The sequence below is a fragment of the Pituophis catenifer genome, unplaced genomic scaffold (genome assembly GCF_029215685.1).
Source record: "Pituophis catenifer annectens isolate HBS135680 unplaced genomic scaffold, rPitCat1.0.hap2 SCAF_3, whole genome shotgun sequence".
Taxonomy (NCBI): Eukaryota; Metazoa; Chordata; class Lepidosauria; order Squamata; family Colubridae; genus Pituophis; species Pituophis catenifer.
In genome coordinates this window covers 135,307,284-135,331,486 of record NW_027256883.1, presented here as the reverse complement: position 1 = coordinate 135,331,486, position 24,203 = coordinate 135,307,284, and the positions used below count along the sequence as shown (strand labels likewise).

The 24,203-nt window shown below is 40.1% G+C and overlaps 1 protein-coding gene across 2 annotated transcripts in view; it reads left to right on the top strand.

Moving 5' to 3' along the window:
• PKN2 (protein kinase N2) overlaps nucleotides 1–24,203 on the top strand; it is a 71,281-nt gene that overhangs the window by 27,857 nt on the left and 19,221 nt on the right. For both annotated transcript variants that reach the window (XM_070941221.1, XM_070941220.1), the window contains exons 2-7: nucleotides 515–815; nucleotides 16,387–16,538; nucleotides 17,742–17,859; nucleotides 20,118–20,263; nucleotides 20,354–20,567; nucleotides 22,424–22,609. In XM_070941221.1, the coding sequence (XP_070797322.1) occupies nucleotides 515–815; nucleotides 16,387–16,538; nucleotides 17,742–17,859; nucleotides 20,118–20,263; nucleotides 20,354–20,567; nucleotides 22,424–22,609 (1,117 nt within the window). The remainder of the gene's footprint in view (nucleotides 1–514; nucleotides 816–16,386; nucleotides 16,539–17,741; nucleotides 17,860–20,117; nucleotides 20,264–20,353; nucleotides 20,568–22,423; nucleotides 22,610–24,203) is intronic.

Here is a 24,203-nt window from a genome sequence, read left to right as displayed (position 1 = left end):
ACACCTTGGTATTCAGTTGGAATTTTTGTTTCAAACTTGATTGAAACCTGACTAAAAAAAGTTGTATAAAATTGAGCATATGTGACATTATATTTCAGATGTGTGCAGGGGAAAAAGGGAAAAAATGAACCTTTTAATATATTAATAGTACACAGCATAATTGCTTTAATTTATTTCCCAACAAGTATTAGAGCTGATATGGTATATACGTTTAAGTAGAAAAAGTTCTCAGGTAACTCAGTGGGACTTAGTTTTGAATATGTGTAGGATTGCTGTGGTTCTCAGACTTATCAGAATAAAATTCCTGTGTTACAAATCTTGTGGAATTTTAAGGCATTTAGGTTAAAAAAAGGCATACAACAGATTCTCTAAATCCAACACTTATATTAGTGTTGTCAGTCAGCATATTAAGCTCTGTGACTTTTGGGTAAAGAATGTCTCAAAACAAATGAATAGTAGAAACACACATAGTTTTGCAAACTAATGAGTTAATATATTTTTCTGATTTTTATAGGGAGATGTGCGAAATATCATTGTTCCTGAGAACGTGAACATTGGACAGAAATTGGACTATTCGGACACAATGGTACAACAAAATTTGGATGAAGTGAAGGACCAAATTAAACGGGAAATAAGGAAGGAACTTAAAATCAAAGAAGGAGCAGAAAACCTCAGGAAGGTCACTACAGATAAAAAAAACTTGGCGTATGTAGACAACATTTTGAAAAAATCAAACAAGAAGCTAGAGGAATTGCACCATAAATTACAGGAATTAAATGCTCACATTGTGGTAGCAGAACCTGAAGATGTTACAGGTATGCAACTTGTTTTCTTTCTTTTTGTCAAAGGTATAAATTTTTTGCAGCAATTTAGGTGGAAACAGATTCTTTAGTGTTTTGAACATATTATTGCTAAACGTTTTACCTGCTTTTAAATATTGTAGGTTTTAGCAACATTTGCAGTTCATTACTTGCAGATGTTTGTATGTAAAAAAAAAAGTGGCCATCTTCATGTCTGTTTAGTTATATATGGAAACATCCGAATTTGGAATGTTTGTGTCATCTGGTTGTGATTAACTTTCTCTTCTGTATCATTATTTATGCCTTTTATTAAATATATTGATACTTCTCTGCCAAAGCATCTCAAAGTGGTTAACGGTAAAAACAGCAGTAGAATACTTCAAAATAATAAAGTACAACTTTTTTTTTTATGAAAAGATATATTTCTTAAAATGATAAACATTCTTCCATCATTTATGTTAGGAAGGCTTGACCAAAGTTTCAAGAGACTACTAGAATATGTTATAATTGGTGCTTCCTGAATTTCAGAGGAGAAAGTGTTCCAAAATGAGGTGCCACCACAGAGAAGTTCCTCACATAAGTGTACAGAGGTTTTCAGCAGAACCTTCACTGCAGATCTGATTGAACAGTTTTTTAAAAGCAATCTGGCAATATGAGTAGGAGTTTATGCTCCTAAATCTTAAAAATATGATTAGCTATGATATATTAAAAACAAAATTTAGAAGAATGATGGGAATTCATCTTGTGCTAATTATAGTTCTGAATTTCAGTTACAAGGTATATAATTTGATGGCTTGAATGACATGCACAATATTTTTTACTCCATAGTATTACCCACAAAAATGGAAATTTTAGTTCTGCAGTCTTGTTCCCTGACTACATTATGTTAATTTGCTGTAATATGATATAGTAGGAGTGTTACTGTTTTCCTTAAGTTCATCATTTAGTTAGTTTTTGATGCTGAAAATCAGTAGTTGCAAAACTTCAGCATTTGAGTAAACTGCTTTTCTACAAATTCTGAATTTGTGAAATTTTTTTATGTTTATACTCTTAAAGTTCATTGGTGGATCTACAGGTAGCCTTCAACTTATGATCAGTTGTTTATTGATCATTCAAAATTAGGATGGACCCACCCAAAAGTTACTTACTACTTGATTTCGAAGTTACAACAACTACACAAATACAGTCTCATAGTCATGTGATCATATTTTGGGCACCTGGTAGCTGGCTCACCTTTGTGGCTGTTTGCAGCATCCTATGGTGATATGACCATATTTTTTTACTGCCAGTTTCCACATTTATTTCCAGCAAAAAGGCCCATTGGGTAAAATTCAGGGCTGAATTTGCTTTACAACCACAGCATTCACTTAATGACTGCTGCAAAATTGTTTTATACTCAAATCTGGTTATGTGATGATATGCTTAATCACCACAATGACTTAACAACTATAATTCTGGGCTCAATTACAGTTGTCAATTGAGGAGTACCTATATATCATTAAGTAAATATCTTTAGAATTGCCCAAATTTCATACTTATTTTTACTATAACATGCTGGTAGGATGAGGTTATTTTTCTGCCAACTAAAACAACAGTGTCTTTTCTGTGATTTACATCAATATTCCAAGCCATGTTCCATGGTGAGAAAAGCAGAGACTCATGGTGTGCAGACATATTAGCTGTCTAAAACATTTATGGTCTTATCCAAACAGTTATACTTGATGCTTTCTGCCATAAAGATTACTATAAATGATGATAACATTAAAGATGCAATGATAAGCGCAGTGGTGGTACTGTGGTTAGAATGTAGTATTGCAGGCTAATTCTGGCAACTGTCAGGAGTTCGATTCTCACCGGCTCAAGGTTGACTCAACTTTCCATCCTTCCGAGGTCAGTAAAATGAGGGCCCAGATTGTTGATGTCAATATGCTGACTCTGTAAACTGCTTAGAGAGTGCTGTAAAGCACTGTGAAGCAGTATATAAGTCTAAGTGCTATTGCTATGATGGTGATTAACTAAAACTGATAATGGCAAAAATTACTGTATTTTTCGGAGTATAAGATGCACTCCCCCCCTCCAAATCTGGGTGGGAAAGTCTGCATCTTATACAGCAGGTTGGTGCAGGGCCAATCAGCTGTTCTAGAATGGGCCGCAGCAGCAGTGAATGAGCGATGCCAAATGTGCCACACCAAATGGGCTGTGGCGAATGGGCCAGATGAGTACCAGATGGATGCTGGGAGGCAGAGGCAGATTTTTTTTCTTGTTTTCCTCCCCAAAAGGTAGGTGTGTCTTATATTCCAGAGCATTTTATAATCCGAAAAATATGGTACTTAACCTGGCAATATTAGGCTTACCTTGAAGTTAAAATATACTACTTTGTTCTTTCTTCATTATAGTGTTGGTTTTTTTAATGTTGTAATACAGTGCATATATTCCTTCCCAATTTACAGTTGCTGTGGGTTTCAAGGTCAGGTTTTCACCTTTATTATATAATTGAGATTTGGTTTGGGAAAGTGACAATGTCACTTTCACTAAATTCTGTCCTATAGCAGCCTTAATCTCTAGATGGTGGAAGTAGTATCAAGGATGATCTAATGACAATGCATGTTCTTGCCATGTATGTGGTTGTCAGTAAGTGTCTATAATGTTGGGCTAGTGGGACAGTTAGGATCCTGCTTGTGTAGTTCATCTTGCTGCATTGTCAAGTTTTTTCTTGACTTCTTGGAACTTACCATAGGGCTGGGCTTTGGGTAATGAATAATTTTAATTTCCATATGTTTGAAGAAGGTTTTGGGAAAGTTCAGGAGTCAATCATGGGTTGGAAATGACATACATAGGCAGTTACACTTTCGGTTTGGATTTTAGGTCCCATCAGCTGTTTGGTGATCTGAAATTGGAAGGTGGAAGAGTGAGTCCTTTCACATAGTCAGATCAACCCATGATTGCTCTGAGATTTTCACTCCAGAATGCTTCTACGCAGTGGGTAAACCAACTAAGAGGTCTGCCTCAAGCCTGTCTTGTTTTCATTGAAGACCGCATCAGGGTTGTGTTTGACCTCGGGGGCTGGGGTGGGCATGGCCATGTCGGGGGCATCTGTGGTGGTCAAGTGCTAAGGCAAGACTTCCCTCAGACCCTCCCTCCCTCTCATTATAATCTTCCTTCCTTCCTTCCTTCCTTCCTTCCTTCCTTCCTTCCTTCCTTCCTTCCTTCCTTCTTCTTCCTTCCCCTCCTTCCTTAACTTTCCTATCTTGCTCTCTTCCTATCTTTCCTTCTTTTTCTTTGTCTTTCCTCTTTCCCTTTCTTGTTTCCTGACCGTTCTTGCATGCTCAAATGCAAAAGGGGAAACATTTCTCCTTTTGTTTTTAGTTTGTTTTGCTAGAACTCTGCCAGTGAAAACAGAGGTCAGGAGGGGCGTTTTCAGCTGGACGGTCTCCTGCAGCCCTCTGCCAGCGAAAACGGAGCTTGGAGGGCCATGTGCGCCCCCCCCCAGCTCCATTTTTGCTGGCAGAGGGCTGCAAGAGGCTGTTGCAGCCAAAAGCAGATCCGGGGAGGGCCACATGTGGCCTCCCAGGCTCCATTTTCTCTGGCAGAGGCATTGCAGGCCGGTCCTTTGCTGTTTCCAGGGAGGCACCACAGGCCAGATTTAAGCACCCCGCAGGCTGGATCCGTTTCGCAGGCCTTGAGTTTGACACATAGATCCACATAGATTTCAGAAGTGATTTTTGGACCTTCCCAGTAATTTGTAAAGCAGTCCAGTTAAGCTCTGATTGATCTCTGGAATTTACAGAAGCCCAGAGTATTTGAGAAGATTGGCCTCTGAGCCTTCTTTTTAATATGTTTACTGAGGAGTTCCAGTGGGGGAAGATCAGATGCTGGACCGGATGCTGGTATAAGATTACACTCAAGACAATACCGTTGTAGTAAGGGTAACAAGGATGACTTGTTTTTGCCTAATTGTATCCACAGTAGCTCTTGCTATAGTAAACTACACATTTTGGAGGTAGAAGACATAAGTATTTGCCTGAGGGGCAGGCTGAAATTTTCTGACCTGGTTCCCACATGGGCAAGGTCAGAAGAGGTGACTATGATCAAATGTTGCAGTGAAGAAACAGCTTGAAACTGAACCAAGCACAACAGAGTTACTCTTTGTCCATTTCAAATTTTGTTCAGATCTTAGTGTTGTCTCTTGATGATGCGGTATGGGAATAGTAAGTTAATGCCATATTTAATATATTTTATTTTGAATTGTTTATATTGATTTAATTGTTGCTATTGCATATGTTTGTTCCTATTTATTGTTTCATTTTATATTTAAAATGAAATATGGATAGCAATAGCACTTAGACTTATATACAGCTTCACAGTGTTTTACAGCCCTCTCTAAGCGGTTTACAGAGTCAGCATATTGCTGTTGTGGCCCGTCAGCGGCCTGTGCAGCTAGTAGCTGATTCCGACAGCGAGGAGGCTGGTGTGGTGCTGCGCCAGAAGCCTGTGCAGCTGGCACTCGAGTCGGACAATGAGGAAGCTGGAGAAGATGTGGTGCCAGAGGCAGGGATTCAGCCAGGGCCTTCAAAACTTCCAGAAACTCCCATAAGTGAAGAGGAAGAAGAGGAGGAGCCTATTCTCGATGCACGGGCATGCAGAGCTGCCAAAAGGCAGGAGTGGCTCCTCGGGAGGAGGTCTCCTCGAGAGTAAGGCCACTCCCTTAGCCTATTTAAGGAAGGACGTTGACTGAAGCAATTTGCAGGGAACAACTTAGTTCACTCTCCTTCACATCTTGATCTTAGTTCTCTGCAAATTGCTTCTGGGCTTTCTGCCAACCATAGTAAGATTACGATTATTTATTCTTTGGATTCTTGTAGGCTGTTAAGAAAGTTAATTAACAGCCTTTGTTTGGAAGAAAAAACCTGATTTAATTTAGTAAACTAACGTTTGTACAGATTTTGTGTGTGCTGCGTTCTTTGGGGTCCGTAGCTGGAGCAGAACAATTGCCCCCAACAATCTGGGTCCTCATTTTGCCCACCTCAGAAGGATGGAAGGTGAGTCAAGCTTGAGCTGCTCAGGATTGTAGGAACTGAACTCCTGGCCAATGTGAGAAGAGTTAGCCTGCAATACTGCATTCTAACCACTGCACCAATACAGATATATGTTGTCAAAAGTTTTGTAAACTGCTAGATGGATATTGTTAATTGTTTTGTAAACTGCTATGAGTCTGTATTGCTTTGGCAGAATATAAGTAAAATCAAATCAAATAATCTCTAGTTGGCATTCTAGATAGCCAGTCATTTAGTGACCGGAATTGGGACTGGTAATACAGTTATTAAGTGAAGGGGTCACTAAGTGAAAAATCACATGTTCACAACTATGCTTACAATTTTACTTCAGTTTTCTTTTGCTTTACAGAAGGATAAGCTCTCAAACAGTCAGATAAGCCCAAATGGCAGGAAAGATTTCTGGAACTCAACTCACGAGGGAGCAGGGAAAAGGGGCAAATTGTATAGCCTTTTTTCCCCATTCCTGCCCTTTGGGATGCTCACCCTGGCATTAGGGTAATTAGCAAGAAGAGAATTGATGCTTGTATTTACCTTTATTGGAAAAGAAGGGATTATAAGAGAATAAGGAGGCACACAATGGTGAATACACATAGAAAGGAATACCTAGCATTGGCTGTTTGCCTATTGGGGGCTCATGGCTGAAAGCCCTTTAGGAGGTTAAAAAAAGCCTTCTGTGTGAAAATGATTAGGGTTTTGTCAATATCAGGCAGCACTGCCAGCTGGTGGGAGGACTTTAATGAACTAATTAAGGTCACAGCTGAGCTGGGTAACTTGCAGTTACTTATTTATTTTACCTTCAAGTCAGTCTTGGTATCAATAGTAATAGCACTTAGACTTATATACCACTTTATAGTGCTTTACATCCCTCTCTAAGTGATTTACAGAATCAACATATTGCCCCCAACAATCCGGGTCCTTATTTTACTGATCTCGGAAGGATAGAAGTCCTGAGTCAACCTTGAGCTGATCAGAATCGAACTCCTGGAATGAGCAGTGAGTTAGCCTGCAGTACTGCATTTTAACCACTGTGCCACTACAGCTCTTAACATGGCTCATCAACATGAATAAGGCTATCCAGTCTTTTTGGCAACATGTTTCATCATTTCTATGAGAGAATGATTGGCTCAGTCACCCAGCGAGCTCTGTGCCTAAAGGAGATCTAGAAGTCACAGTCTTTTGCTTTCTGTACCAGGGTCTTTAAGCACTACACCAGAGTAGCTATGTATATTGCAAATGGATATCTGATAATTATCTAATAATATTCTGATTTGCTTTCTAATTTGAGGCTTTTGTGTTCTATTTAATTTTTGTACTTCAAGGACATGTACACAAGTTTCCAAAGTTTTATTTTTATTTACATTTATTTTCCTATTTCTTTCATTATTGAATCCTATTTCTTTCATTATTGAATAATATATTGTGTATATGTAAATAATACAAGTAAATTGTGTGTGTGTGTTTAAGGGTTAAGGAGACTAAGGAGTAATGATAGAAAAGCAACACACAATCATACTCTCATATGTAGCAATTTTCAAATCTTTTTTTAAAAGTTCATATTTGAAAAATATAGTAAAATATAAAATAATACAAATAAATCTAATAACTATATAAAGAAAAGCATAATCACTAGATGTTTCTCAGGCCACATACTATTCATGACCTTGCTGTCAATATTTGCCTATCTTAAAATTTATCCATTTCCCCATTTTTAGTAAACATCTTACACAGTACAAACATTCACTCACTTGTTCACATTTCTTGGCATCTGTATATAACATGCAATCATTTATCCCATCACCCACAATTGCCACATTCCTTGTTGTAACAATGCAATCTATAACATTTGCTCAAACTCGTGCAGCTTGTAGGCCAACAACATAGCATCATCTCTATGCCAGAATACATGTTCATTCTAACATCAGCCCAAATATTCCTTATACGTTTATCCCAGGGGTAAAATGCTTCCAGTTCAGACCGGATCGTCTGATCCTGTAGCAACAGTGGCGGGTGGTTCGGAGAACTGGTAGCAAAAATTCCTGTGTGTCCCCCACCCCCCAATGCCCAGCTGAGTTGCCTGATCGTCAGAGGCTTTTTTTTCTTTTAAAAGCATTTTTTTCTACAACCGCTTCGGCCGAAGAGGTTGTAGAAAAAATGCTTTTAAAAGCAAAAAAAAAAGTTGGCCACACCCACCCAGTCACATTACTCCCCCCAAGCCACACCCACAGAACCGGTAGTAACAAATTTTACATTTCACCACTGGTTTATCCATATATATATATATTAAACACTCAATGGGATATCATTTGATAAATAATAATAATTCATCCTTATCTTGCTCTGTGTTGAATTATTCACTAAGTGTTCCATTTATTTCTGTACATTCCTATTACTTCTATTTACACTTATGGCATTTAGCAAACAACCTGCAATTTCATTGTTGTCCAAAGCATTCCATAATGTAAGATTTTTTAAGTTTATAAAATATATACACATACACAATAAACGTTCTCACATTAATTTCTCAGTGAACTACTGAAGAATAACATTTTGGGATGCACATGCCCTAACCTTTGTAGAGCCATAGTATATTTTCCTTGCATACACTTTCAAGCACCTTTAGGCATACTTAACAAATTAATATTTCAGTAGATTTGCATTCACTCAAACTATCTACATCTGTACCCATAACAGTTTTTTTCCATTGCGCTGCTCCTCCAATCCATGGACGGTAGTATCTCCTAGTTGCTGGGCAGAACTGAGTGCTGATTACTTCCCAAATGACAAGCCACGCCCACCCTGTCCAATCAGCTCCAGTCTTTCTCACTCAGTTGCTGTGAGAACTGTGGAAATTGAGTGCTCTCTAATTTAAATCCTTCCCTCACTTATTACCTTATTTTATTATTTTTGTTACCTTGCTTTCCCTTTTAATTATATTGAGGAGCTGCTACGTGGGAATTTCAAGCTGCTTCAGCACAGATGCGTTTGGGGCTCCAAACCGTCTGGCCTGTCCCCCCCACCCCATTGGGGCAGCAGCGCACCGGATTCCGACCCGGCTGGGCGGGTCCGTGTTGCTTCAGCCGCTAGCGACATGTTAGTTAACCAGTGAGCTGGTTTTACTACCGTCGCCTCAGCTCCGTCCATTGAAGCGGCTCTGGTGTGCCTGCCTAGGATTGAGGCAGGCCCCGAAGTGCTCGGCCAGCCGCAAGGCGCTTAGCGCTTTTCAGCGTTCGTTACTTCAAGCACTAGCGGACAAGTTAATTTCGCCGTTGGAGGCTGCGGAGCGGCGCCCGAAGCTTCAGCCTTCCCAGCGTTGGCAGCGAGCCTCTCTTCATCGCTGGAGACTGCGGGACGGCGCCTGACGCCTCACAAGGTACTCCTTGCGACTGACGGCCGCCATTTTGATTCAAGACTCTGCCGGTGTGGCGGCCATTTTGAAGGGCGCGACTGACATCTGGCTAGCCTGTCACTTCAGCGAAGCGGAGTTTTACAGCCTGCTCTAGTTTGTGCCTCCTGCCTTAGCGAACATTGCGAAGCAGCGCACCTGGCCCTTATTTCGCCCTTACATTGACCACCTTGACCTCCGAAGCCCTTATTGTGGCCATAGTTTGGGGTTTTGAGCTCAGCGGCTTCTGAGCCTGATTTGACCCCTACTGCTCTGTCTTCACTGCAGGCAACATTCCCTTTGGTGAGCCTCAGTGCTGAACGTTTAATTTTGGGGCCGCTACTTGTTCTGCTGCCTATCATCCACTTGCAACGCTCCAGAGGAGTGTCCATGTCTTTACCTGATGTTTCCATTCAAGCAATATCTGAGGTCTCCTTAGGCCGGAGGCGTATGCCGGAAGCTACGTTTACGCCTACAGCGGCAGGGCTCCATCCGGAGTTGTCTGACAATCCAGTGAGCTTCCAATCTATCTTTCAGATGCGCTGGCAAAGATCTTAGCGGCTGGTATACAGCAGGAGACGACAGGGCCTGTTACTACTGTTGCTCCTTCACAGCCTCCAGCCCCAACCATTGAGACAGTTACGCATACCAGTAGACAACGTCCTGTAGAGTCTTCGTCTGAGGAATCAGAAGAGGGTGAGATTTGCCCAGAGGATGTCGAATTCTCTGACGATGAAGGCCTTCCCCCCGAGAAGCCCGCCTTCACGAACTTATTCCATCCTTCCATATTCAAATCCTTGCTGCATAAAGCCAAGGTGGCCACCAAGTTTGGTATCACTGATGTGGCTGCGGATAAAGTGGGTGAGTCTTCAGACCCTCATGATACTCTATTCCAAGTGTCTAAGCAAGATCACGACTTGATTCCTTGCCCTCCATTGTTTTCCAATGTCATTAAATCTGCCTTTGGCCAACCAGGTTCCCTGACAGCACCAAGTAGCCTTGACAAGCGTCTTTATGCTGCCGAGTCGGAGTTGGAAGACGTTCTTGCCATACCTTCTGTGGACCCGCCGGTCGCTGCCTTGTCAACTTCGTCCATGTTGACTGCGGACGTTGTGGATGGCCTCAAAGCAGAGGACCGTAAGATGGAACTGGGGTTCCGTAAAGCGCACCAAGCAGCGGCTTGGGCTATTAAGGCAGCCACCGCTACATCGTTTTTCAACAGGGCTTCCCTGATCTGGCTCTGCCAGCTTCAAGAGAGGTTGCCCCCTGCTGATACCAGGCTGCATCAGGACATTAATAAATTAGTGGCAGCGACGGAATACTCGGCGAATGCCTCATTGACCGCGGCAAAATTTGCATCTCGGGCTATGGTGGCGGCGGTGACCATCAGACATCTCTTCTGGCTTCGCAGTTGGTGCGCGGACAACAAGGCAAAGTGGAAATTGGTGTCAGCGCCCTTTACCGCCCTGTCGCTATTCGGTCCTTGTCTGGAACCGATATTGATAGAAGACAAGGACAAGCGCAAAGTCCTTCCGTCCTCCTACCGCCATCCTGAGCGGAGATATGCGCCATATACACAATGTCAGCCCTTTCAGTCCTACTCAGGGTCTAGCGGGCCCTACTTCCAAGGCTCTTATACCCAGACATCTGACCGTGTCTCGGACAGACAGCCATTTCGCGATAGGGCCAGGAGCCAGCCCCAATCAAAACGTCCCTTCAGGGGTGCCACCTATTGTCCAGCTCGCAGAGGCAAGTGATTCGCTGGTCCCAGGTCCTATTGGAGGTCAACTCCAGCACTTCTTCCACCAGTGGGACCTCTCGACGACCGACACTTGGATCCGCCGCTGGATTCAACACGGCCTTCTCCTCGAATTCCACACTCTACCACCCACCAGTTTTTGTCGCTGCCCCATTCCTCGATGCCGGGTTCAGCGGGAGCTCATGGAAGTGGAGATATCGCACCTCCTCTCCATCAACGCTGTAGAACCTGTGCCCAAAGGTCAGGAGTGAACTGGATTCTACGCCACCTTATTTCTGGTGCCCAAGTCATCGGGGGGCCACAGGGGCATCTTGAACCTGAAACGTCTCAATCAATATATACTGTATCGCAGGTTCAAGATGCATTCTTTCAGGTCAATACTGGCATCCATCAGACAAGGGGACTATCTTCAGTCTGTAGATCTCCGCGAAGCATACTTGCATGTTCCAATACACCCATTGCATCGTCGCTACCTCCGCTTCGAATACAACAACATGCATTTTCAATATTGCGCGATGCCTTTCGGGCTCTCCTCGGCCCCCAGGACCTTCACGAAACTGGTGATGGTGGTTGCTGCTTCCATCCGGTCTCGCGCAATCCGTCTCAGCTGTTACCTCGATGACTTTGTCAACTTCACCTTCGCAGGCAACAAAGGACATGGAAGTGGTTCTACGGGTGTTCCAAAACTATGGTTTCTCCGTCAACCATCAGAAGAGCCATCTGACTCCAACTACACGGCTCCAACACCTGGGTGCAGTGATCGATTCTCAGCTGGGTCAGGTGTTTCTCTCCCCAGATCGAATTCAGGACATCAGGGCGATGGTGCAGCAGGTCCAATCTCGGAGGAAGGTGCCTCTGCTCCTGTTGTCTCAGTTGTTGGGGAAGTTAATATCCTGCATCCACGTCGTTCCATGGGCACGCAGACACTCCCGACAACTTCAGTGGCTGTTACTCCCTTTTCAGAGGGCGAAACGCAGTACATCAACTCATCAAATTGTCTTACCTCCACAAACTCGAATGTCACTCATGTGGTGGAAGTCCCCCGCTCTTCAAAAAGGATGTGTTTTTCTCGAACCAGACCGGCTCGTTCTAACTACCCACGCCAGCCTTTTGGGCTGGGGAGCCCACCTACAAAACGACGTGATTCAAGGTCAGTGGTCCCTGGCAGAGCGGGCGAACAGCATCAATTGGCTGGAGTTGAGGGCTGTTCGTCTCACCTTACGCCACTTCGTTCACACCTTGGAGGGGCAACATGTGTTAGTCCAGACGGACAACATCGCTACAAAGGCGCACATAAATCGGGAGGGGGGCACACGCTCCGGGCCCCTGATGATGGAGTCGGAGAGTCTGTTAGCTTGGGCAGAACGACACACTGCATCTCTGGTGGCGGACCACATCTCGGGGCAGGCCAACATCATGGCGGACTGGCTCAGCAGGGAGCACATCGACCCTGCAGAATGGTCTCTCAACCCTGCCCTCTTCAAACAGATTGTGAGCCGATTTGGTTGTCCTCAGGTGGACCTCTTCGCCACTCCCCAGAACGCCCAGCTACCGAGATTTTACACACGTTACCCGACCGTGGGAGCAGAAGGTTATGACGCTCTGCGCTGCCAATGGCCTCCCGGGCTTCTCTATGCCTTCCCTCCCTTGCCGTTGATTCCAAGACTGATTCGGAAACTGTTGTTTGAAGGAGCCGAGTTGCTTCTAATTGTCCCTCAGTGGCCTCGCCGGCCCTGGTATGCAGACCTAGTGGATCTGTCCACCTCTCCATCATGGACAATACCACCGAGACAGGATATGCTCAGCCAGGGGGTCATCGTCCACCCAGATCCAGGGTGGCTCCGATTGACCGCCTGGTGCTTGAGCGGCTCCAACTACAAAAAGATAGATTGTGATCTGACGTCATCAAGGTGATTCAAGCCGCCAGGCGCCCTTCCACCACTAGAATTTATGATGCTTCATGGCGAGCATTTACCTCCTGGTGTGTTTCCCACCATGTGGACCCAACATCGGCGGATGTCCTGGATGTGCTGGACTTCTTACATGAAGGTTTAGCTAAAGGTCTTGCTCCAGCCACGCTACGACGCCAGGTCGCTGCCTTATCCACCGTCATCACATGCGAGAAGCATCGCACACTATCGCACAATCCGAGGAGTAAGAGTTTCCTACATGGGGCCTCCAACATCTCCCCTCTGGTGATACATAGGTACCCGTCCTGGGATCTACCGTTGGTGCTTCAAGCGCTCACCACCTCGCCATTTGAACCCTTGGCTTCTGTATCCCTCAAATTCCTAACGCTTAAGGTCACCTTCCTCCTGGCCATTACGTCAGCTAGACGTGTATCTGAACTCACTGCTCTATCCATCCGCAAGGACCTCTGTATTTTTCATAGTGACAGAGTGGTGCTGCGCTTAGACCCATCGTTCTTGACAAAGGTAAACTCAAGGTTCCACCGAGCCCAAGAGTTAGTCCTTCCTAACTTTTGTCCGAACCCTCGTCACCAGGCTGAGTCCTTATGGCATACCTTGGACGTTAGGCGTGCCCTTCGCCGTTATATCAAACGTACCGAGTCCTTTCGACAGACTGAGTCCTTGCTTGTGTCCTTTACTCCTTCCTCTATGGGAAAGAAGGTGTCGTCTATTACAATTGCCAGATGGATTAAAGCTTCCATTTCAACCGCATACGACATTCGAGCACGCCCTCATCCAGCTAAAATCTATGCTCACTCAACACGCAGTGCGGCTGCGTTGGCAGCTTGGTCTACGAACGCCTCGGTGATGGAAATCTGTCGAGCTGCCTCGTGGGCTTCTGACACTTCTTTTATACGACATTACAAAATTGATGTGTACGCCTCGTCTGATGCATCCTTTGGCCGTAGAGTTCTACAACAAGTGGCCACGTCCCAGCATGAGGATAACAGTCAGCCACCCGCCCTGGGCAATTGAACTTGGGTACATCCCGTCCATGGATTGGAGGAGCAGCACAATGGAAAACGGACGTTGCTTGCCTGAACGTCCATTTTTGGGGTGCTGCGACTCCAATCCATACCCACCCATTTGGCTTCATGTTCTGTTACTTACTTACCTTTGGTTCCTGTTTGTTGAACTTTCATAGTTGGCCTTGTTCCTGCGCCTTCGTGAAGAAAGACTGGAGCTGATTGGTCAGGGTGGGCGTGGCCTGTCATTTGGGAAGTGATCAGCACTCAGTTCTGCCCAGCAACTAGGAGATACTACCGTCCATGGATTGGAGTCGCAGCGCCCCGAAAATGGACGTTCAGGCAAGCAATGTCCATTCAACATTCTCAGCCCAATTGTGGCTAATTATTCATCATATTTCTTCTTGGAAAACATTCATAGCTTTCTTTTAATTCTAGTTTTGACCTAATCACTATCGACTCCTATTAACATTTCCTCACTGCACTCTTAATTCCAAATCATTGCACTACTTTTTATTTATTTTGCAATTCCATTCACACTTCTAAAACATTTCTTTGTTTCCATCCAAATTGCTCTGCATTTTGTGTGCCTCATTTAAATGTCTTTAATGCTTCCTTGCTACCTTTGGCTACATTTTCCTCAATCTCTCTCTCTTCCCACACACATAATATCTTTTGATAATCTTTTTTTTTGGGGGGGAGGGGTTGCAGCAATTACACTATTTTATCTATTTTTTATCTATCTTTTCTTCCTCATCCACAACCTCCTTCCCTTCATTTCACCAAGCATCTTTTCCCATACTTTGGTGCACTTCTGTAATATCCTATGATTTCATCCTTTCCGCTCTATTCTAAGCAGCTGCCACATTTTTTTAAAAAAAATACCCTTTTTCTTCATTCTTTTGGAAGTTAACCTGTTCTTTAATATTTTTGCATACAGAACTGAGACTTCTTGTTCTGCTTTAATTCTAGTTTTTTTTCGCTTCTCCTTTTTTTTCCATATCCCTTTTTTTCTCAAGACCCATTCTTACATATTACTAATTTGAAAAACCTTACACTAACTTTAGTGCCTTCTATGACTCAACATTCCTAAACTAAACTGAGTGTTCGTAACTTCCTTTAAATCTGTTAAAAGGTAAAACACCCAACATAAGGAATTTTGCAAAAAACTGCTGTTGTCAAGGGAAATTATCAGCAATTAAGATTATCCAAAGATTTGTCTGTGATCTTTTATTCTGAGGCCTCAGAAGGAATATTTAACTAAGGCCCTGTTATCTCTGTAAATATAATAAAAAGAGAAGTGCTTATGTTTTGGTATAATATTTTTTTATGGACACCAAATTACACTGCCTTCCCCACTCCATAACATATGATTTCAAAATAGCTTTACAACACTTTCAGATGCCAACACAGTGACGTGAATATTTAAATATATATCTAGAAATTCTGCCTGTAAGTAATCAATAATTTAATTGGCTTTGTTATTCCACATTTGCAAATCCACCTACTTGATAAAATATATTTGTAACCACAATATTAGCAGTGTTTTCATGATTATTTACAAACACATGAAGAGTCTTAAGAATTTGAGTGCACATTCCAAACTGAGATTTTATTATTTGCTAATTCAGTGTTTGCCTCAACTTTATAGAGCATAACTTCCATGAATAATGAGAACTGATTGTATATGCAGACTTTGGAGGTGCTCCCAGAATGGTGAACATTCATTAATTACTGAACATAATTTAATAGTAATTCATAACAATAATGCCTTGTAAAAGAACTAATATAGGGGCTACATTATAATTTGTAAAATTATATTTGTAAAACAACTAGATCTGTTTTCGATTTCTTAAAAGTAACTTCTTCAAAGCTACTTATAATCAAGAGCAATATGCTGTGAATGTGTGTTAATGAAAATTTTAATGGATGATTGATTAAAGTAAAATTATTGTTTCCCCTTTAAGTAAAGTAGTCAGTGCTTCCTTCTTAAGCCAAAGGGAACTCATATACCTTCAATAGATCATTTGCTATCTGATAAGCTTCCTGTACCATATTTTTTTAAATAAATATTTTTAATATTTTTAAAGAAATGAATAGAGTTAACCTGTTGCAAAGTAAAATATTTTGCAACAATACTGTTGGGATTCTCAGTAATCCCACTGGTACAGTGGAAACAATCATGTGGGGCTAGTTCATCTGTGTGAGATTCCATTAGCAAGAATATGGTGTGATCAAAACTTCACTTACTGTTATTTATTTGGTTTCCTTTTTATTGAAAGGTTTTAGTTGAAATACCTTTGGTAGCCAAATTATTACTGGTGGGGATTTTTTTAATGGATATTTCAATTGTCTAGGAAAAGTTTTGTAGAATTGACTGATACAAATTTAATGCATTTCTTTTATTATGGAGTATTTAGAAAAAATGATGTTGAGCATTTGTTTCTAATTTACAGATTGTCCCAGAACTCCAGATACACCAAATAGTGATCCTCGCTTTCCTACTAACAACAGATTAATTGCCTTAAAGAAACAGTTAAATATAGAATTGAAAGTAAAGCAAGGAGCAGAAAATATGATTCAAATGTATTCAAATGGTCCATCAAAGGTAAGACTTATCAGCTCACACAGTTAATCAGGTTTTCAGATAAGGGATTTAAAACTTCACAGTCAAGAGAGACAATATAAATAGATGCATACCAGAGTAATAGATAATTTTCTATCCTGTTGCTAATTACAAATAATTCATGTTTGAATTCAGTAATACACTATTTAATTTTCATGTTTGTAACAATTTGTTGAGATTGTTACATTTTGAATATCTGATATTACAGAGTTGGATTTGGGGAGGTGTAGAAATCATTATATGCTATGTTTAAAAGTTAATTTCTGAGCAAATCACATATTTTGTTGGTATCTATTTGTACCAAGAGGAGTTTCTGCTGCTTTTGACAGGATGTACTAGCCATAGATCATCTAGGGTTATGATACAATTTCCACATCCTCCAGTAATGTGCCCTGATAACATTACCAGTAAATCATATTTGGAAATATTGTTTCTGCACCAAACCATGGAACGGTGTTTATCAGCAATCATAAATAGGAATTCAGTTTTGGCATGTAGAGCATGAACTACAGAAATGTAGATTTCTACAATAGAATTGAATGTATTACAGTGACAGAGTGTTGGCAGTTTGAATTGCTTCTTGATGGTTCACTGACCTTTCTGAAAATCAATTTGTAGCTTTCCAGACATTTTCACTTATATATTAAATTACATTGTTAATCTTGCTGCTGAACTACTAACATAGAAGGAAACTTCTTCAAGTCCTTTCCATTACATTCAAATTTTAAACTGTATGCGTATGTGTTGTCTGACAGGAGAAAGAGTAATTTTTAAAGATTTTTTTTCTTCATTTGTATAAATGCTCTCAGTATTACATACTGCAAATAAATGCTAACAGCATTGTAGTAAAAATCCTGACAATTTCTTTTTAGTTCTGTCTCTTAGAGGCTGCATTATTCTATTGGTTTTAGTGCTCTAATTTCTAAATTATTCTGGATGAAATAAAAATAATAAAAGAAATTTAAACAACAAGGGTGTATTTGATGTCTATACCTGATGCAGCCAAAATTTAAACAAAATGTATTGGTAGTCATTGCACAATAGTTTTCAAACCATACTGATTTCTGAATCTTGTTCAGTTTGTCAGAATTCACATTCTCAAAAGATAGCGTGAAAAGGTACTTGAAACTCATTGGAGAATTCAAATTTTAGTATCACATAACTGCTTTTTCTTTCTTTTTTTAGGATAGAAAGCTGCTTGCAACAGCTCAACAGATGCTTCAGGATAGCAAGACAAAAATTGAAGTTATAAGGATGCAGATTCTTCAAGCAGTGCAGACTAATGAATTGGCTTTTGATAATGGTGAAATATTAGAGAGAAAACCTTTCATTAAACTCTTTCTATAATCTTCTAACTCAAAACTTTCATGGGACTTTTTAAAAAGTCCCAAGTCCTGACTTCCCCATACTACAAGGCCAGACCAGTGCTCAATCAGTCTTCCTCCTCCCCCATTAGTCTAGGAATCTGTACTACAGTTTAAGATATTCTGAAAAGGCTCATTAACCAGGCTCCTGTATACTTCTTCTACAACTGGTTGACAAACATGGGTATGCACACACCGCCTTGAGCAAATCATAACTTCCTACCTGTGTTGACTCCCTGTGGCTCATGTCAAATCCCTAATGTTGTCATCTAAATCCCATTTTTGTAGTAATGTCTCTGGACTGCTCAGAACTTTCTGTGTTCTTACACATCATTCTGTATAAAGTTTATGCAGAATAGATTATTACGGGGGGGGGAGGGATCCCTCTTATGAGTATAATAAGCTTTCCATCCACGCTTCATTAACACTTTAAATGTCCTTATTTATTATTTATGTTATTTACTAAATAAACTTAAATATTCTTCTTCTTCCTGAAGAAACTGGACATTGAACAGAATAGAACTACAGTACATAAAAACAACAAGCCATTTAAAATAAGAAACAATATTGAAAGCCCAGTAAAACTTGCATTCTTCCAACAGCCACCCCATGCCAGTTCCATTAGTATCCTGGCCCAAGCACCTGGGGGGGGGAACCAAGTCTAGAAACCAACAGAGTCAGGGACAGGGTAATATCTCCAAGGCAAGTCTGTTCCATAAGGCAAGTGCCATGACCGAAAGTATGCTTCTGAGACCTCCAGGACCTGAAGTATGCCTGATTTCCCCTCCAGGACTTGAAGTATTCCCAGCCAGCCAGATCTAGTAGGATAAGCAGAAACCATTGGGCTGTCCCACAAGTAATTCTCCCCCATTCCAAGTGAGAGTTTAAAAGTATACATGCCGAGTACATTTAGATGTCATGTGACAAACCCATCAATCAGTAGGCTTGGGTAAGAGTGCTACTGGCTTGCTACTGTTTCGTATAGATGACTCAGTGTTGTGAGTAAGCCTGTTTAAATTAGACTAGGAAAGATGGACTAATAACACTGTTAAAAGCTTTCTAAATACACTGAGTCCTTTTTGTACATTGTATATCAAAGATGATTTCCATCTAATGCAACCAGCTGAATCAAGACAGGTGTGAATTACTGAAAAAGTAATAGCATTGTATATTGTTATCACTAAAAATACAGACATAACTAAAGGGCCGAGAATAGAAATTGAAAAGTAACAAAGACAGGACTTTTTGTTAAACAAAGGGAATTGAAAGGTCAGTAGTTTATGCTAGATATAAACAATTGCTAAGGGATGGAGACAGGAAAAGTAGAAGATACGTTGTAAAAAAAAAAAAGGTAGTTTGTCCAGTGTGGAACCTGGGAGACTGAATTCTAATCCTGCCTTGGGCACAAAGGTAGATGAGTAATTCAGACCAGTCACTCTCAGCCCTAGAAAGAAGGAGGCAGTGGCAAACCATTTCCAAAATCTTGCCAAGAAAACTGTAGAGACTTGTCCAGGCAGTCACCAAGAATCAATACTGACTCAAAAACGCACACAACAAAAGATATTCTCTTATGCTTATATAGTCATTCAATAGTGTGTAGGTAAAGAGGTCTCTGCTGTTCAAATGTATAGGTGTTTGTGTGTAAGTGAAACTCCTTGTGTACTTTGTAAAGTTTAGAAAATTAATGCAGTGGATGTCTGCCCACACCAAGATGGATTTTTAAAGTTGTTTCAGTTGGCATTTGCTCTGCCATGAATCTGTTGGCAAGTAAAATACCTGTATTCAAAAACTTTTGTTAATTTGTAGGTAAATGTCACATTAAACTCTACAGAACTTAGAGAACCATCCCTTGAGTGCTTAGATCACTTCGTTTATCTGTCTATCCATCCAATTTTAAATGGCTGGTTAGTAAATCTGTATTAGACCTATAAAGCAGAAGCCATGGGATTGGATTCAATCTGGACAAGATAACAGATGTGGAGTCATAACCCAAACTGTTCTTTTGTATGCACATGTAACATTGGCACTCATACAAAAGAGGGCAGACTTGCCTGCTTTAATGCCCTCTCTCCCCAAAAAGGTCACGTGAACTGTAATTTTTTTTTTTCATTTTTATGCCAATATGCTGGCTAGTGTAATATACTAATAGTTCACTATACTAGTTAATACTAATTTTTGTTTATTTTTATATGTATAGCAAAGCCCGTGATAAGCCCTCTTGAGCTTCGAATGGAAGAATTGCGACATCATTTTAGGATAGAATATGCAGTAGCAGAAGGAGCCAAAAATGTTATGAAATTGTTCGGCTCTGGAAAAGTTACTGACAGAAAAGCGCTTTCAGAGGTAATTTGTATGTAATAAGTGAAATTTAAATGTAAGCATGTTAAAGAGTTTTTCCTAATTGATTTTTTTTTTTCTGTTTAACTGAATAAGGCTCAAGCAAGATTTAATGAATCAAGCCAGAAGCTGGATCTCTTGAAGTATTCATTAGAACAAAGGCTAAATGAACTCCCTAAAAATCATCCCAAAAGCAGTATTATTATAGAAGAACTTTCACTTGTTTCATCACCAACACTAAGTCCACGGCAAAGTATGATATCTACACAAAATCAGTATAGTACACTGTCCAAACCAGCAGCATTAACAGGTTTGTTGTGATAGTAATAGCTACATATTTTGTGTGCTTTGGTTTCTAACTTGAAAATATTTGTTACATTAAAAGATACAATGCAGTTTTGTACATTCGGGAATATCTTTAAATATAAAAGGACATAGCAATCATACTTAAACATGTATTATCTCTTAGAAAATGAGCAGTGGCTTTTTTTCGCCAAGTTCTTATTTGCATTAATTATATCATAGCAAGCATTTCAGTTGCTTGACTAAATTCAGACTTTTAAAGGTGGGTTATGTGTAAATTGCTTATGAAGATGATCAGTGAAGGGGAAATTTTTATTTTAACATGGTGGTTTCTTATATATTTTTATTATGGGGTCCAGCCTGTGAAACAGTAACTTATTATCAAAGAGTCTGATAAATTAAAGAATTGCATTGTATAACTTGCTAGAATCTGCAACTCTAGTTATTGCTTAAAGGATTCCAATTCAAAATATTTGAATCATTTATTTAATGCATCTAATTTCTGGAACATTTTAAAAAACTTTTTGTATCATTATTCCTTATATTAGAAAGTATCGCAATGAAATCAGGACATAACCTCATAGCCATTCAGTTTTGATGAGAATTTAAGTTTTTCCCTAAAACATTAAAACTTAATAATACGAAGAGAATTTTAAACAGCAGCAGTGCATAACACTGTATCTCTCGTTTACTTGTGCTAGTGTGTTTTTAGATTAAAGTAATTAAATATAAAAAATTAAGAGTAGGCATTACAGAAGAAAAACTCTGCACGAGGGTTATGAAATTTGAGACTCTGTAGTCCAACAGTTCCCCTCGACAGTCTGTGCATGCTTCTGTAATTGCAGCATTTCATAAAGGAAATAAATTCCAAGATATCTTGTATGCTTAATGAAGATCTTAAATATATCCCTGCAGACTTTATTTGCTAACTTGAAGCAGGTGTTGAATAAAACTCTGATCCGAATATGTTGTTTACTAAATTATTTAATAAACAACCAAATTAGAAGCAGTAGCACAGCTGTTATCTTATATTTCCCAAAATGACTTTGTTTTTAAACTAAAGTTGTAGCAGAAATTGTTGATTCTCTGAATGTGCCTGAGTATTGTTTGTGTGTTTGCGCCTAAATATGCAACAATACATTGATCAGCACAGGTTAAATATGTAGCATCCCATTTTACCATTTCTGTCCATTATTACAGAATTACTAGATTGAGATTATACAGATAGAATATAAATTGATTTCCTTCATGTTTTATCCACATTAAATCATAATATCTAAGATAAATCAATACATATATACATACATACACACACACACACATACATACATACATGAATTCAAAAATCTATTAACATACATAGGTACCATGTTTGGACAGGGTTTCCTGGTCCCTGCAACATTTGCCTTTTGGGGGGAAGGAAATAGTACATGAGGCAGATTGTTAGACAATTAGAATGGACCCCCTGATACATTAGGTAAAAACCATAGTTTAAAAATACTTATTAGCATTCTGTAACTAGCAGTGTTGACAGAAGCTTAGGCAGAACAATCATAAAAGTTCATGTCGGGTAAGCCCACTATGAATGCATATTATAATTACTGGGACTTGCATCAGTAGCTAAACCCAGTTGATTTCATTAGATTTATTCTAATTTTGGATTCAACCCACATTCTTCTAGTTAAAGCTTATATATTTAAGAGCTTTTAGACTGCCTCATAAATATGAAGTTTACAGAGTATTAAGATTCCTGCCCACACAGAATGACGTTATTTATGCTGATGCCCTATATCAATTGCTTGTACTTGCTTAAGCTGGTGTTTTACTAATTATATGAGTTAAGACAATCTGATCTCATTTTAGGTACTCTGGAAGTTAGGCTTATGGGTTGCCAAGATATCCTGGAAAATGTCCCTGGTAGATCAAAAGCAACATCCTTCACTCTACCTGGATGGAGTCCAAGTGAAGCCAGATCATCTTTCATGAGTCGAACAAGTAAAAGCAAAAGTGGCAGTTGCAGAAACCTCCTGAAAACAGATGATTTATCCAGTTCAGTACCTTTATAATGTTTTTTATTCTTCATTTTCAGAAGCACTTTTATGAAATCACTTAGAAAAAACAACTATGTAAAAATAAATTCATTTTAATCATATCTTTTATTACCACATTATTATTATTATTATTATTATTATTATTATTATTATTATTATTATTATTATTATTGTATTTTAAATAATAATCCAGGAGCCTGGATTATTATTGTGTTTTAAATAAAATATCCAGGAGCCTGGATAGCTCAGCAGACTAATGCATTGTAATTTAACTCCAGCTGTCTGCAATTAGTAAGTTCAAATCTTGCCAGGCTCAAGGTTGACTCAGCCTTCCATCCTTTCTAAGGTAGGTAAATTGAGGACCCAGTTTGTGGGGGCAATAAGCTGACTTTGTAAAAATATACAAAAGTATGAAGGCTATTGCTTAACGCATTGTAAGCCGCCCTGAGTCTCCGGAGAAGGGCGGCATATAAATCAAAAAAATTTTTAAAAAAAGGTTGTGCAGTAGTTTGAATTTGAAAGTAAAAAAGACACTTACGATCACCCATTGCACAACTGCTGTGATTCTCTGTAAGTCATTAAAGCATCCAGGCCCTTTTCTGGATTCATTCATTAACCAAATGATTCTAGGAAAAGAAATATTTGGTTTAGTGAGTTTTGTGCCTCTGGCACTTCAAATCACTTTATTATTATTATTATTATTATAATTAAAGGTACACACTACTGAATGTCAGCAGTAGTTCCCAACAACATGGATTTCTATGAAATGCCCATGGTAAAATAAATTAAGTCGAATCATAATATAATACACAAAACATAATGAATTAATAATCAGTAAAATCCAGTTTTAGATTTCTTGGCACTCAATCCCAAAGTTCTCCCCAAAGAATATGGTCTTCACTGCCCTTTAGGCAATCATAATTGAGGGGGCTAGCCTAGATTATAGACAAAGGCTATTCTACAGTATAGGTGTAGAGTGTTTTCTCAGTCACCATGGACAGAGCTATGAAATTCCCCCTCTTGTAGTCAGAAGGCAGGCCTTGAGGCAGGCATTTGCATTGAGTGAAGGGTATTACGCTTTGGTTTTACTTCTAAAAAAAGTAGGAGGGCTTTTTCCTTCTCAGCTCCATCTTGGACTGAAAACCAATCTTCCATTAAACAAAAATGAAAGTGCAGTGGCAGAAACCATTTGTCTTATCTTGCTTAGGAGAATTTTTCCACCTTTTTTCTTTTTTTGTTCTACTGCCTTTGCAAACTACACCAGGAGGCATTTTGACCATGGTAGTAGACTCTCCAGAACACCTCACAATCACAGCAGAGTTTACAGAATCTGGAGTATAGCTGCCTGCATAAGATGCCACCGATAACATGAGACAAGCCCATGAAAGCCATGGACTTTATGTCTTGGTCCAAGGCATTGAAATCGCCCAACCCCAAAAAGCATACTGTGGGGTCTCCAATACCAGACCAGAGACCAGATCAAGAAGCCCAGAAAGGGAACTAGTTGGATAACAGCCAATTCACCAGATGTGTAGCCAGCCTGTTCCCACATCCTGTGGCCTTAGGTCTTCATATCCAAAGCACTGCTCTGG